Source organism: Cebidichthys violaceus, unplaced genomic scaffold (assembly GCF_023349555.1).
Source record: "Cebidichthys violaceus isolate CVI_PGR_0920_01 unplaced genomic scaffold, fCebVio1.0.p SCAF_54, whole genome shotgun sequence".
In the NCBI taxonomy this organism is placed as follows: domain Eukaryota; kingdom Metazoa; phylum Chordata; class Actinopteri; order Perciformes; family Stichaeidae; genus Cebidichthys; species Cebidichthys violaceus.
Window position 1 is genome coordinate 1025122 of NW_027176750.1, and position 16890 is coordinate 1042011.

General features: G+C 38.9%; 2 protein-coding genes and 1 pseudogene across 2 annotated transcripts; 2 read left to right on the forward strand and 1 right to left on the reverse strand.

The window, feature by feature from the left end:
* Positions 1–574: 574 nt before the first annotated feature.
* On the forward strand, positions 575–2787 carry LOC137888482 (lymphocyte function-associated antigen 3-like). The gene has a single exon (XM_068731885.1). It carries the CDS (start codon positions 724–726, stop codon positions 1504–1506), a length of 783 nt encoding a protein of 260 aa, XP_068587986.1. The 5' UTR covers positions 575–723; the 3' UTR covers positions 1507–2787.
* Positions 2788–3103: 316 nt separating this feature from the next.
* Positions 3104–4122, forward strand: LOC137888463 (SLAM family member 7-like). Its single transcript, XM_068731867.1, has one exon. It carries the CDS (start codon positions 3218–3220, stop codon positions 3830–3832), a length of 615 nt encoding a protein of 204 aa, XP_068587968.1. The 5' UTR covers positions 3104–3217; the 3' UTR covers positions 3833–4122.
* A 2992-nt stretch (positions 4123–7114) lies between these two features.
* Positions 7115–11922, reverse strand: LOC137888470 (B2 bradykinin receptor-like; annotated as a pseudogene).
* Positions 11923–16890: the final 4968 nt, after the last annotated feature.

Here is a 16890-nt window from a genome sequence, read left to right on the forward strand (position 1 = left end):
TAATTAGCGGTATAATTAGTAAATTTAAAATAATTATAATCTCTTAATAAATGGCAGCGGCGAGTCATGCAATAGCAAGTCATGGTAGTCAGTTATGGAAGAAGTTTTTACATATTTTACTTTAATAAAAGTAACAATTCTACAGTGCAAAAATACTCTACTGAGTAACTTAATACATGAAACAATATTTATTAACTGTATTAATAATCATAATTTATTAGTTGATCTAGATTTGTATTAATCTGCAAAGTAATTAAAGCTTTAAAATAAATGTAGTGCAGTAAAAACTACAATATTTCCCTCTAAAGTGTAGTACAAGTCCACCACTGCCAGTAGTAGTACTTTTACTTTTGTTACCTGAAGTACATTTTGGTGCAAATAGGCTACTGAGTACTTTTACTAAAGTAAGACTTTAAATTGAAATTGATAAATTTTACATGACATTACTTCTGCTTAAAAATAAATAAATACGAGCACTTCTTCGACCCTTTTGCTACTGTTGAATTTAATTTAATTCTAATCGGGCACACACAGGACACCTATGAGAGGAGGAGCTACTGCTCGTCGTTTGTTTTTTTTACCGTTGCGTTTCCAGAAACAAGACAGGAAGGGTGTCGGCGCTCTGTCAAAGGGTGTCGATCCGAAAAAAGAGGGAAAGTTGTTTCTTTTAGGCTGTCATGAAGATCGATATTCCTCCAGTTGTGTATTATTGATCCGCTGACGATGGAGAAGCTGACCGGGTTGTGTGTGCTGTTCGCGGCGCTGAGCCTCGCTGTGACCGAAGACGCGTACTTTGCGGAAGGCGGCACCCTCACTCTGGACGTGAGGCCTGCTTTTTCTGAACCCATCAAACGCATCGTGTGGAAGATCGGAGATAATCTGCTGGCTGAGTGGCTCGAAGGCAGCTCTGTGGACTTGTACCGCTCGTTTAAAGACCGCACAACCCTGAACACGAAGACGGGACAACTGGTCATCAACAAAATGTCTCAAGCCGACACGGGCGAGTATTCAGCGGATATCAACAGCAACGTCAAGAGTGTGAGCTACACGGCTAAATGGATCAAGCACGTGCCCAAGCCTAAAGTGAAGATAAGACCATTGACGTGTGCAGTTTCTTCAGAGGTGTGTAATGTGAACTGTGATGGAGACACCAAAGAGGCGGAACCAGTCACCTACAGCTGGAAGGTGGGAGCCAAAGACTTGGAGGGGTTGTCGGGAAAGGACATTCAAATCACCGACACTAAGAATAGACACGATCAGAACATCGCCTGCCGGATGACTAACCCAATCGGTACGGAAGCTAGTGAAACCGTTACCAATCCGCTCTACCAGGAGCCATCCAAAGTGGGGACTGTGATCGGGGCGGTGATCGGTATGCTGGTTGTTGGGGCTGTGCTTGTGGTTGTTTTTCTGTGGAAATATAAGAAATTCCCCTGGCAAAATCGAGGCTCCGACAGAACTGATATTGCATATAAAACAGCACGTCCAACTGATTCATCATCTTAACAAAGAGCAACCTCCACCAAGTTGTGAAGAAACTGTTTGATCCCAGGTTCTCATAGAAACAGGATCAACTGTCCTCTGAGTGCTGTTGTTACAGAAAACAACATGAACATGTTTGTGTGGTTTTAGCTTCCAGATGTGTGCATCATCAACTGATAGATAGATAGATACTAACTTTATTGATCCCGCGAGGGGAAATTATTTTGTTACAAGCAGCAATAGGTCACAGGTAAAAAATCTTAATATTATATATAAAGAGAAAAGATAAAGAAAAATACACGTCACAATATATACAATTATAATATAGTAAATATGTTATATAAAAAATGCACACTATATAGTGCATTAGAAAGATTTTCATACTTTCTTGCCTAAACAATAATGTTGATTGGAGAACAGCATGAAAACATGATCATATTTTGTAATATATGTGTGTATACACACACACACGCACGCACGCACGCACGCGTGTGTGTGTGTGTGTAAGAAAGGAAGATGAATGGATGAAACGACTCATAAACTGCCATTCAGTATCAATTCAGCTACATTTCAGCATGGAATTCATACTATTCAGACAATCCTACATGATCCAAACAATATACTAATTATCTATATATTATACTAATAAGTATAAACTAATCTACCAAAAGTGTGACATATTTAATTACCAAGCTATGAAATAGCAACGCATCTTCATTTTTTTTTAAATTTTTGACAAATGAATGTCTGTCTTTTCTTTTAATTTAAAAGAAGATGACTCGTCTGTGATTCTTTGAGTAGTGTCACCATGAACTGGGCAGACTGACACAGACTGAGTACATTTGAGGAACTGGAGGATTCCTCAGTCTTAATGGAGCCGATGAGACGGATGCATTTATAAAACGCTTGTAATACTGCACCTTAGGAACGCTGTCACTATTTTGTTTCTGCTTTAATTGACAGTTAAAGAAGAAGAAGATTGATTGAATGTACGTTGTGTAAGCATATCATATTACACATGCTTTTGTGATACAAAAAAAAAGTGAACAAAAAATGCAGAGTTAATGTTGAAGCATATATGTATGCCATTCATCTTCTGGATCAATCTGCTTAAAGTCATTTTCTGCACTGTTTTCTGTGACTGTTTGTCTTCTACTATTTTTGTCAATTTAGTTTAGTGTGTTAAATTTGGGGAAGACGAGCCACTATTTCTGTAATTTATTTTATATAGCATTTTAAAGTTTTGATTTACTGTATGAATTGTCTATATAAAGTGCCAAGACAATAAATTGTGTGACTCTGCAATACAGACTGTATTTGTCGTTATTTCACATGAGTAGCACGTGAACGCAGGAAATGAAGTGAACCCGGAAGTGAGCCGGGATCACCCTCTCAGCTGCCAACTCCTATGAAACCACTGCATCGTGTTTTGATGTCCTACATCGGTCTAAATCCTGATTTAAAAAGGACAATGATGGAAAGAGTATTCAGATCATTTTACTTGAATAATGGTGGCAGTGATACACAATAAAATACAATTAAATTGCAATCGGGCACACACAGGACACCTATGAGAGGAGCTGGTCCTCGTTTTTATCTTCCGTTGCGTTTCCAGAAACAAGACAAGGGTGTCGACGCTCTGTCGAAGTGTGGCGACCCGGAAAAAAAAGTTGTTTCTTTTAGGCTGTCATGAAGATCGATATTCCTCCAGTTGTGTATTATTGATCCGCTGACGATGGAGACGCTGACCGGGTTGTGTGTGCTGTTCGCGGCGCTGAGCCTCGTTGTGACCGAAGACGCGTACTTCGCGGAAGGCGGCACCCTCACTCTGGACGTGAGTCCTGCTTTTCCTGAACCCATCAAACACATCCTGTGGAAGTTCGGAGATAATCTGCTGGCTGAGTGGGTCGAAGGCAGCTCTGTGGACTTGTACCGCTCGTTTAAAGACCGCACAACCCTGAACACGAAGACGGGACAACTGGTCATCAACAACATGTCTCAAAACGACACGGGCGAGTATTCAGCGGATATCAACAGCAACGTCAAGAGTGTGAGCTACACGGCTAAATGGATCAAGCACGTGCCCAAGCCTATGGTGAGGATAAGAACATTGACGTGTGCAGTTTCTTCATTGGTGTGTAATGTGAGCTGTGATGGAGACACCAAAGAGGCGGAACCAGTCACCTACAGCTGGAAGATGGGAGCCAAAGACTGGGAGGGGCTGTCGGGAAAGGACATTCAAATCACCGACACTAAGAATGGACACGATCAGAACATCACCTGCCGGATGACTAACCCATTCAGTGCCAACGTTAGTGAAACCGTTCACAATCCGCTCTACCCGCAGTGAGAAACTGCGGTCAAGCCAGCCTCCACTTCGAAAGTCACAGTCAAGTCAGCCCGCACGTTGTTTTGCGGTACTTGTATTTACTCGGCATTATGGTATTAGCGTGTAAGATCAGACTTCAAAATAAGAGCAATTCCGGTTAAAGTGAGAGGACCTGTCATATTCATGAAATGGTCCATAGTTACATAATAGTTTCACTTCAGATTAATAGTACACCACCTCAGAGTGTCACTTAGGGATAATCAGGACATTCTGATGTAGGATTTCAAAATTAAAGTCCTTTTAAAATCTCATTCATGAGCCAATTTCTTTCTAATTTTAGATTTGAGAAGTGTGTGTGTGTGTGTGTGTGTGTGTGTGTGTGTGTGTATGTATATATATATATATATATATATATATATATATATATATATATATATATATATATATATATATATATATATATATATATATATATATATATATACATATATACACAATCTCAATCTAACAACCAAAAGTGTGAAATATTTAATTACCCAGTTCTAAAATAGCAATGCATCTTCATTTTTTAATTTTTTTTTTTGACAAATGAAAGGCGTTTCTTTCTTTTAATTTAAAAGAAGATGCTGATGATGACTCGTCTGTGATTCTTTGAGTAGTGTCACCATGAACTGGGCAGACTGACACAAGTACATATGAAGAGCTGGAGGATTCTTCAGTGTTAATGGAGTCATGTAGCAGATGTACTTATTAAATAATTGCTTGTAATAATGCACCTTAGGAATGCTGTCAGTATTTTGTTTCTGATTTAATTAACAGTTAAAGAAGAAGATTCAATGTACATTGTGTAAACATATATTACACATGCTTTTATGATAAGCAAATAAAGTGGACAAAAATGCAGAGTTAATGTTGAAGCATATATGTATGCCATCAATCTGCTTAAAGTCATTTTATGCACTGTTTTCTGTAGTATTGTTTTGCTTTTACTATTTTTGTCCATTTAGTTTAGTGTATTTTTGTGTGTTACGTTTAGGGAAGACGAGCCACTATTTTTGTAATTTATTTTAGTTAACATTTTAAAGTTTTGATTTGCATATTAATTGTTTATATAAAGTGCCTTGACAATAAATGTGTGACTTTGCTATACACACTGTATTTGTCATTATTTCACATTGAGTAGCACGTGAACGCAGGAAATAAGCGAACCCGGAAGTGAACCGGGGATCATCCTCTCGTCTCGCTCCTCTCTGTGCGGTGATGCTCGTAACGTTAGACCAGAGAGCCGCCGCCGTCTGTCCGCCGTACCGGGGATGGATTTAGAAGAAGCTCTTCAAGTTGTCGGTGAGTTTGGACCCTACCAGAAGCGGGCGGTGGCTGTCCTTGTCCTGACATAGACTAGTGAATTTAAAAACCATGTTTTTGTACATATGAGAAAACAATAACCGCGGTAAAGCTTCCGGGTTGTCACAGCTCGTAGCGCGACGTGGCTCTCACGCGCTATAACGTTGCTGTGGACCAAAACAATACCACGTGTTGGCGGTTAAACATCATAACTTTAGAGCTGTCGCCACGTGTTTACAGTTTAGTTCCAGCTACAGTGCAGCAACTCTACAAACCCTGGATACTTACGTTGACACGCACTGCAAATGTCTGAGTTGTTTACATCTGGGCTATTGAAAGGACATAACTAGTCATTCACACATCCACGTATTCCAAACTATGTCAAGTTGACATTAGGTCCACACAGATATGGAACACATGTTCATCGCATGGGAAGTCCTTGAACTCACACTCTTCAAGGCAGACTTGAACTTTCTCCAGGTCCACGTGGTGCGAACAGTCTCTGCCTCCGTACGGTTGAGGGACTGCATGCAGTGTGGAGGGACGTCCACGAGGTGATGGTGAGTTGTGGACTTGACGGACAAAGAGTATATAAAATACTTCAGTCAGTACTCCTGACCCATGCATTGGTGTAAGGTGTTACGACGGGCCCCAGTGCATGCTAGTTACTACTTATGAAAAATACTCACACATCATTGTGTGTTCTCGTCAAACGATCAAATAGAAACGTGACATTTGACAATATAAACATACTGTAAGATACATTTTGTTTTGTTTGGTACAACCTCCCACCACTTGGGGGCGTAGTGCCGCCGTCAATTAGGCCACAGGTGACTCTAATCAGGAGGGTCACTTGATACAGGTGTCGCTGAGTAGACGGGGGCAAACCGTTTTTGACCGTGCGATATTTAATGAATGTTAATGGGTTGATTTCTTGGTTGGCCGGAAAGCCCACAATAAGAAATAGAGAGTAGACAGCTGGATACGTGCTCTTCTCCACCGAGGTCTCCATGATGCAGGAAGTAGAAGTACTTCTGGAAACAGCATCCGATGCTTTCATTGTGGCTGTCATTTCATCACCGGATCGACCCAAAGATTCAACTTTACCCGAAAGTTTTAATGCAAATAATACTGTGTCGTCAGTTGTTCCACCAAAGATACATTTCCTCTCTAACCCCCCCCCGCCATATGTGTTTATTTAATGGTCCAATATTTCATAACAAATAAACATTTGGACAATAATCTAAAAAATACAATTACAAAGTTGATGAACAAGATTCTTTTTTGTTCTGTCATGTCCCACTAATCGCCTAACGACCCCTTGGATACATTGTGTGACCTTTTGGAGGGGGTCCAACCCTAGGTCAAATGCTATTAATGCATTGATGCATTCGTGTCAATAAAAAAATATAATATAATGTTTAATGATATATCATTTTTGTGCGGACTGAGTGATTTTACTTTTGTTACTCTTGTGTTTTATTTTGCTGATAATACTGTTTGTATTTCACTTGAATAGGATTGAATGCAGGACTTGTATTTATATTGTAATATTTTCATTATATTTTGGGCTTTTCAAGACAAGCGTGTATTTGCATAACCTATCATTCCCTGCTATGGTGCAGTGGAGGATTCTATTAGTTCAGCCGTGTTTCATTAGGTTTCATTAGCATTGTGCTACTGAGGCCATCTAGTTGTAGTTTACGTTGCATCATTGGTTCTAAGAAGCCTCTCCATTGAGAGGATAGTGAAGCCTAGCGTTCCTTTCTGTCCATTTGTATTCTAATATTATGGGAGTTGAGATCCAATATAGAAAATCCGCCAACTCCGATATGTGCAACACTCCCAATCGTTCCTATTAAATGAATGATTCGCAGATCACTTTCCTATTTCTTATGAAGTCTTTTTTTTTAGAAAAACTTGTGAAAACACTAAACATTTGAATGTGCATTGTAGCTCAACAGTTTTATTTCAACATGATACACATTTCAACAGATACAAGGTGAGGCTGTTCTATAGATGTTAACAATGTAGAACCTGAATAAACAAAGTCTATGATGTGTTGAATAAAATATAATTTCCTCTGACCTTGAGAGCATTAAAAGAGTTCAATATTCCAGGCTTATTTAACCTGCGGACATGAGGAAATGTGGAAATATCAGACTTTTAACTGCTCTCTTGAGCCACAAATGGCTTGTTTCCCAAGGCTTAGAATCATTTTATTTGCCAATAAAACATTGTTTTCACTGAGTTAGTTTGCTAAGATCTGGGAACACAACAACATCAGTACAATGACTGATTACTTGGCAAGAACCATAGAATTTAAACAAACTCAGTTGAAGCCACGCCCCCACGCTAAGTTCAGGGTCAAAAGTCTGAACTGAAAAAAACGATCTGAAAGTGAAAAAAAGATTTGAAACCGGAAAAAAAAATCTGAAACTGAAAAATACAAGACCTCAAATATCAAAATATATATGAAAGTGAAAAAAAAAATGTATTAAAAAAAATTCCGGAACTGAATCAAAATTATATTCAACCTCAAAAAACTTTTCATTCACTTATTTTTATTTTGAATACATTGCTGTATTTTTCAATGTTCAAGACCACAACTTGAGCTTTCAGGTTCAAATAATTTTTTCAAATGATAAAATGTTTTGACCTGGATTTAGCTCCATACAAACCAGCCTACATCACCTGCAGAATATATCAAGGATTAGAGGACTTATGTCTCAACAGGATTTGGAAAAACTTGTCCATCATTTATTTTCAGTAGACTGGACTACTGTAACGGTGTGTTCACAGGTCTCTGTAAAAAGTCAGTCGAGTCCTCACTAAGACCAAGAAAGTGGATCACATCACTCCAGTTCTGAGGTCTTTGCACTGACTTCCTGTCCAACAAAGAATTGACTTTAAATCCTGCTGTTGGTTTATAAAGCACTGAATGGTTTAGGACCAAAATACATCTCTGATCTGCTGCTACCCTATGAACCATCCCGACCCCTTAGGTCGTCTGGGACCGGTCTACTTCCTGTTCCCAGAGTCAGAACTAAACATGGAGAAGCAGCGTTCAGTTCTTCTGCTCCACATATCTGGAACAAAGTCCCAGAAAGCTGCAGGTCTGCTGAGACCCTCAGCTCCTTTAGATCCAGACTGAAGACTTTTATGTTTTCTGCTGCCTTTAATTGAACCACATTCAAGGATATTAATCAATTTCCTGCATTTTAGTACTGTATTTTATTTCCTACACAGCTTTTCAGTGTTTTAATGACTGTTTTTAATGTTTCTTAATTGTTTTTCCTTTTTTTTGCCTTATGTTTTGATGCTTTTAATGGTTTTATGTGAAGCACTTTGAATTGCCTTGTTGTTGAAATGTGCTCTACAAATAAACCTGCCTTGCCACACGAGCTCTTGAGCTTTCTTTATGTAGTCGGTTGAGCTTAGTTTGTTCTTAATAACTTCTCTTCAGTACAGAGCAATGATAAGAGTTCCTTGTAGTAATAAAGTCCTCAAGATAGGCCACTGTAGTTGGAAACTCCAGACTGTAACATTACATTGATGATGCAAATAGTTTCACAATTGTAGCACAGAGTTTGTTCCATCAACAGTGATGTTTGTTCAAGCTGTAAAGAAACACCGACATGACTGAGAGAAGGGGAAATACATGGTTATAAATTATGGCAGGGTTAGTTTTTGGATGTTTAACTAACATTAATTAATATTACAAGACAGTTAGAGCAACACCATACAGTACAGAGAAACCGATTCACACACATATCTTGAGACGTGCACATATACATGAGAAAGGAAGTCATTTACTATTAAGGTGTCATATTAAGACTTTAAACCGTTGCCATTACACAGAGACACAAAATCTGTTTCCTGCTCTTTTGTACATTACTGCATTATCATGATGTGCGCCCATTACTTCTGCAATAAAACAATGTGGTAGAGCTGTTTAATTATGTAGCAGTGTTGTTATTGTATTAGGTCTGAAAGCATTTCTAAAGAAACGACAGTTATAGGGCATAAATCGAGTCACGTGTCACGAATTGCAATTTGGACGGATAGCCTACGTCCAAGCCTATATAGCCTCGATAGCCTATATACTACGTAAAAAAATGACCATTACATGTGTTGAGAGCAAACAATCAAACAACTAACAGTTTAGTTATGTGAAAGTGTAAAAGAAAAGAAACACACTAGCTTCTTAAAAAAAGAAATATCCTGCAGATCAGCTTGAGGCTACACCTCAGTTCTAACACTTCTGGACATTGTTAAGCGTATGGTGGTGGTGCTGAGGGTCGTTGTTCTGTTAATGCTCCACTGCTTGAAGAGCTCCCTAGCTTTTTTGCGGAAGTTCTTTCCCACAATAATGTAGAGGATGGGGTTAAGAACACTGTTGAAGAAGGCCAAATACATGAAGCTACTTGCGCAGGTAAATACGATAGTGATGAAGGTACAGTCTGTCAGGACTTCAGCATGTAGAAGGAATAAGACTATCTTAACCAGGTGGAATGGTACCCAGCAGATCATAAACGCCAGGAGGACCGCCAGCATTAGAGTGGTGGCCTTCTGCTCCCTCTTCTTGGTGTTTAACCCAACAATTGACCTGTTTTTCAGAGCTCGAATAATCCTGAAAGTGCAGAAGGAAATAATGAAAAGGGGGATGATGAAGCCCAACGTCATCAGCATCACAGTAAACACACAGTTTTCAGTGAGGGTTGGGTAATTAAGATGGCACACAATAGAGTTTGTGTAATGGGAATATGTCACATCCCTGTAGACGAGTGTGGGGACACTCAGGAACAATCCGAAACACCAAACCAGCAGACAGCCCAGTTTGGCATATTTTGGCCTACGCATTCCCTCATGGGACAGCGGGTGCGCCAGTGCCACATAGCGATCTATGCTAATCAGAACAAGGAAGTAGATGCTGCAGTAGGCGTTCATGTTGATGGAGAGGGTGACCAGTTGGCACAGGGGATAACCAAAGGTCCAGTTGAGGTTTTTGGCTACGTATCCAGCCCAGAAGGGCAAAAAAGCCACGAGGAGGAGGTCAGCAGCGGCCATGTTGCTCAGGTAGATCTCAGCCATGGTGCAGGCCTTCTTATGAAGGCAGAACACCAGCAGTACAAACACATTTAACACGATTCCCAGCACAGTGATGAGCAGGATAAACACCGGCACCACAGTGATGTACCATTCCTTCAATTCTGCTTCAGGACACGTTGTGTTATTTGTGTTGTTTTGTTGTTGAGTGCTGAAGTTAGCAGCGACGCTGTGGAGAGTCAGGAAGAAAAAAAAAAGGCAATTTGAAGGTAACTTTGACATTTTCTTTAAAGTTGTGTCATTATCATGATGTGGAATACTGGGAAACACTGAACACTGTGAAGTGCTGAGAAATATTGAGTTAATGCTTTTGAAGTATTAAATACTGAGTGACACAGAATACTGTGAAATAGCTGTTTGCCCATTTTAATGTAGTTCCCAGAGAAGCTGATTGTGGATAAAACGTTTAGGCTCAAATGAGTCAGTTTTACAATGATGTTAACCGGCACAACAGTCTGGTTAGACGGCTACGGTTTAATGAGTTCTCGGAAAATTCTGCAGACAAAGGCACTGACATGTGTTTGTCATCTGGGACTCTAGAAATGTGTAAAATTGCCAATTAATTGGCTATTTCTGCTGCAAGTCTAGGACTGTTGGAGTTCACTTTTTAAATAAAGTATAAGATTGTATTATGTTATATATATATATATGTATATATGTATATATATATAAACGTATATATATATGTATATATGTATATATATATATATATATATACATATATGTATATATATATATATATATATATGTGTATATATATATATATGTATATATATATATGTATATATATATGTATATATATATATATAACATAATACAATTTTATACTTTATTTAAAAAGTGATAAAACGTATACATATATATATATATATATGTATATATATATATATATACGTATATATATATATATATATATATGTATATATATATATATATACGTATATATATATATGTATATATATATATATATATATATGTATACGTATATATATACATATATATATATATATATATATATATATGTATACGTTTTATCTATACATTTACATTATTTATTTGCTGATTATATTTTGTACATTATTTTTGAATATGCAAAGTATGAAGAGTAGAAGTATAAATTAGCAGAAAATGGATAAAGTACAAGTACCTCGAAACTGTACTTAAATGCTGTAGTTATGGTACCTTGTAACTTTCCACGACTGATTATTATTTAGGACAACTTAATGCAACTCAATTTCTTTAACTCTTCTTTCTATATTCATTTCAGAATTGAACAAACGGCACAACCGTTTTTTAAATACTTGTCATCGTGATTTTACTAACTATCTAAACCGTGGGACTTAATCTCATTGACATCTAACACTAAACGTGTTGAGGCACATGTTGGAACAACAAATAAAATGGGTATCATTTAAACAGGCTGTGCCCTGTCAAGTCTAGACTAAACCATTTTCTGTTTGACTTTACACCATGAAGATGAATACATATAAAGAGTCTGTATACTGTCATTCACGGGCGATGTTATAAAGCACATAGCAAAGTAATATAAAAGCCCAAATAAAGATTATACCTTGTCGGCAGATGAGCCATTCTTCCTGAGGAATCCCAACTGTAGAATGTTCAGACGTGCTACACTGCTCCAGTACCTCCTGCTATTCTCTCCGTCTCTGACCCACTCTCTTAAATGAGAAAGGAAGCTGATATAAAGTCACGTCTCCTCCTCCATTCTGTCCCGCTTCTATTTTTTTTCATCCCATTTTCTAGTAGCATTGTACACACAGCCTGTCTGTCTGTTTGCAGTAAAGTTTGTGTCTACCTAAGTCACATTTTTTAGGATATTATCTCAGAGATGTTCATTTTTTAGCAATATATTTAAAGGTGCTAAATTTGAAATCTATTTCTCTCCTCACGGTTCTCATCATTGAGACAACTGAGCTGTTGAAGAAAATCATCATATAACTTAGGATTGAACTGAAAACATGTTCTGATCCTGATATCTCAACCCAGTTGAATAAACAGATGTTTTTTTTAGAAAGTATGAGTGCCAGCAGCCTTCGAGTGAAGAACGATGGCGTCATGAAACTCCCAAACATTTCCCAGCGAACGAGACGAACATCCTGCCAACATGTTCTGTTATAATGTTCTGGAGATAACATGACCAAACTAGGCAAAACAAGCAAGGCCCCGTGTTGGAAACCAGGGATGTTTTGTTTATGTGATTCGGCCGACTGATCTGATTGATGGAAAGTGACTTAAGGGGGGGGGGGGGGGGGGGGGATTAGACTATAAGGGTAAGCTGTAATAACTGACACGTTGGACTTTGATGAATGTTGCCTTGTGCTCATTAAAACACTTCCCGCTGGTTGCTACTCCAAGAACTCCGTCTCTTCTCTTCATTTTCGCAACGACTTTGGCTCGCAGCTAACAATGCTAACAGTGCAAACAAGGGTAAACGTGCTGACAAAGGTAATAGTGTTAACCTGGGGATTGTACACTTCCGTGACGACTTTAAAAAATATATATATATATATTTTAGAACATTCAGCGCATATTTCGGATACTTGCCATACTCCAAAACTCACCAAATTTTGCGGACTTCTCAGGCCTGGTGAAAATAGACGTATGATATGGGTTTCGTAATTGCGTTTTAAAAAATGTCTCTCTAGCGCCACCTATCAGTCAGACCGGCGACGCCCCTCGGCCAGTATGTCCGATTTACTTGAATTTCACCACACGTCCTGCCTTTCAGGAAATCCTCAGCTCTCATTCCTCTTGATGCTTCATCTGCTGAATTCTCCTTGGAACCCAAATATCTCCACTGATCCACATCTGCTGCTTCTCTGATGAAAGCGGTTCCGTTTGCCACAAAAGTGTGGAATCGTCTAGTTTCACTAGAGATATCTTTGAGGACTGTTGTGCTGTTCGTCCAGAAGACTGACTTCTCCAGCTTGAGTTGCAACTCCTTCCGAAGCATTTTGTCCACACGAACCGCAACTGCGGCTGTGAGTTCCAGTCGAGGAATTGTAGTCCGCTTTAGTGGAGCAACTCTGGCCTTTCCCAAGAGAAATGCAACATGTACTTTATGAACCGTTTCCAATCTCACGTAAGACACAGTTCCGTATCCAACTTGACTGGCACCGGAAAAGTGGTGAAGCTGTGCTGTAGCAGCGGTCCACTTTGAACTCAGACATCCTTTGCAGGTCCTCAAGCCAATTAGACCATTGCTCAGAGAAAGAGTGGGGAATAGCGCCATCCCACCCCAGGTTTGGGGCCAGGTGGGGCCTCTTCTGTTCAACATTACAAGACAGTTAGGGCAACACCATACAGTACAGAGAAACCGATTCACACACATATCTTGAGACGTGCACATATACACGAGAAAGGAAGTCATTTACTATTAAGGTGTCATATTAAGACTTTAAACCGTTGCCATTACACAGAGACACAAAGTCTGTTTCCTGCTCTTTTGTACATTACTGCATTATCATGATGTGCGCCCATTACTTCTGCAATAAAACAATGTGGTAGAGCTGTTTAATTATGTAGCAGTGTTGTTATTGTATTAGGTCTGAAAGCATTTCTAAAGAAACGACAGTTATAGGGCATAAATCGAGTCACGTGTTGTCATCGAACACTTGCACATCACAGTGTGTGTGGTGGAAAATATTCCTATACCCGCTTTGCGTGAGTCTTCTAATGCTGAAATACATAATACCAAAAACCAGGTTGTCTTTTAAGTATTTGTTCTCTGCGCAGAGAAGGTTCAATCATCACAACAGACTGCGTACAGTCTCAGTGAGGAAGAACCAAGAAAAAAGTGAACAAGCTTTCTTTATACAGAATGAGCAAAGGTGGGGGCCGATGACCGATGTTACAGACGTTTCGGTCTCAGACTTTTGGACTCAGACTGATGGAACAACATTCAAAAACAAACGGCCAGCAACCAAAACAAGCGGCCCAGAGGCCTTGGCATGGAACATTCTCATACATCACAGTTAGTTATCTTTGTGAACAGGCAAGGGAGAATTCTTCTTTCGCACAACAGAGACACGGTGAAGTTCAACAAAGTTCAGAGCAAAATTACTTATGCATGAATACAATATACTGAGTAGAAATATATATATATACTACGTAAAAAATCACCATTACTTGTCATTAAGGCACTTGTGTCTCTCATACACGTCTTGGCTTGTTTACATTTTGCAGTCCTTTAGTTCTGGTACATTTCCGTGTAGAAGCCCAAGCCTTGAGAAGTCAATTTAATGTCTCTTTTTACTGAAGGCGTTTCAACATCCTTCGCCTGAACGTCAGACATTTTCAACGCTTCTTCTAAACTGATTGTCGCACGTCAATGAAATCCGTCATCGGACCTACGTAAATGCAGGCGAAGTGCAGCAAAAAACAGCAAAGGTGCTTACAGGCCGATCGGGTCCAATTCATCACACAAACACACACTGAAGTCGGGTTTGTGATCAATGAAAGCTGCAGATAGTGGTGCGCGGGTGTTGCTGAATGTTTATTTGCAGCGATTCAACGCAGTCAGACTTCTCAAACATCATGAAACATGGACATCACTGTGAATACGGACTTTTAACCTCCACTCGTTTGACCGTCTTCCTATACGCCAGTCGTATCACGGACCAGTTTCGATCCGACCAGTCCAATGACGAGGGATCGGTCCTTTGAGTCCAAGGGCAAAGTTTTTTACTTAACGTAGAGGCCATTTGTCGAATAAATCTAAATAAAACAAACGATAATCAAAGGCCACTGATGCACCGTGGTTTGTAGTTTACGCAGGCAGGAACGAGTAGATTGTCGATACAGGATTCAGATTTTTCTTCTTTATTTAAGTAAGCCAAACAAAACAAGCAAACAAACAAAAATAACAAAGAGAACTTCTGTCTCACGCTGTCTCTCCTGTGCTGGTGGGACCTACCTACTCCTATATATATATATATATATATATATATATATATATATATATATATCTATATATATATATCTATATATATATATATATATATATATATATATATATATATATATAGCCAAAGGTGCCCACAGTGTTTACCCAAAGAACTAACAAACGAACTAACCCAAAACTAAGTATACTTAAACAACAAAACATAATATAACTAAACAAATTACTATTAAAGAGAAAAAGCAATCTTAATATATCACACAATAAATCTAATCTAAATAAGCAAACATATAGCATAATTAAACAATACTACTTATTAATTAAATAACAAAATACTAATATCAAATAAATAGCTCCAACTTTAACATTACATGTGTGTCATAGAACTTTCCAGAAGTTCGGAATATTGAGTTTCTAAAGTTTTTGTTTTGTTTGACAGTCACTCGTCATCAGAGATTGAGGATATCAGCCAGACGCTGCAGTCAAGTCCTCTTTCAAGGTGTTCTCTCTTCTTATTGTTTTCATTCATGTGTGAGTTCATGCAGTTTAAATGAACTATAAATGTGTATAAGACTTGTTAACAAGCTAGACTGTGACGCAGTTCTATTACACTGTTCTTGATACTATTTTAACTCAGCGTTTCACTCTTAATGCTATTTTAATTCAGTGTCTGAGGGAGTGACACCGAGGTCAAAAAGTGGCCGATGGTGTGCCACCGTGGTTCAACGGTATGTACCTATCCCTGGAGTGGTATGTGGCATACCACTATAGGGATACATTACATTACATTACATTACAGTCATTTAGCAGACGCTTTTATCCAAAGCGACTTACAATAAGTGCATTCAACATTGGTAATCAAAAGAACTACTAGTCACCAGAAGTCATAAGTACATTTCCTTTTCCAAACAAGCATCTAAGAGCATGAAGCAGATAGGTACCAGCAATGCTGCTGTTGTTCAGCGGTAGGTACCTATCCCTATAGTGGTATGCCACAGTGACATACCACTATAGGGATAGGTACCTACTGCTGAACAACAGCAGCATTGCTGGTACCTATCCCTATAGTGGTATGTGGCATACCACTATAGGGATAGGTACCTACTGCTGAACAACAGCAGCATTGCTGGTACCTATCCCTATAGTGGTATGTGGCATACCACTATAGGGATAGTTACCTACTGCTGAACAACAGCAGCATTGCTGGTACCTATCCCTATAGTGGTATGTGACATACCACTATAGGGATAGTTACCTACTGCTGAACAACAGCAGCATTGCTGGTACCTATCCCTATAGTGGTATGTGACATACCACTATAGGGATAGGTACCTACTGCTGAACAACAGCAGCATTGCTGGTACCTATCCCTATAGTGGTATGTGACATACCACTATAGGGATAGGTACCTACTGCTGAACAACAGCAGCATTGCTGGTACCTATCCCTATAGTGGTATACCACTATAGGGATAGGTACCTACCGCTGAACAACAGTAGCATACCATCGGCCACTTTCCGATCTCGGCACTACTGGTCTGAGGTTATCCTCATGAGTTCAGTTAAGCCGGTCATTAAAGATTTTATGATTTTATTTGTTTTCTTCTAAACATGCAGTACATTGTGAGTTTTGTGATGTAATACAAATGTCTCTTTATTGTTTGTCTTGAGAACATGTAATAAACTGCAACAATTATGTATTGAAT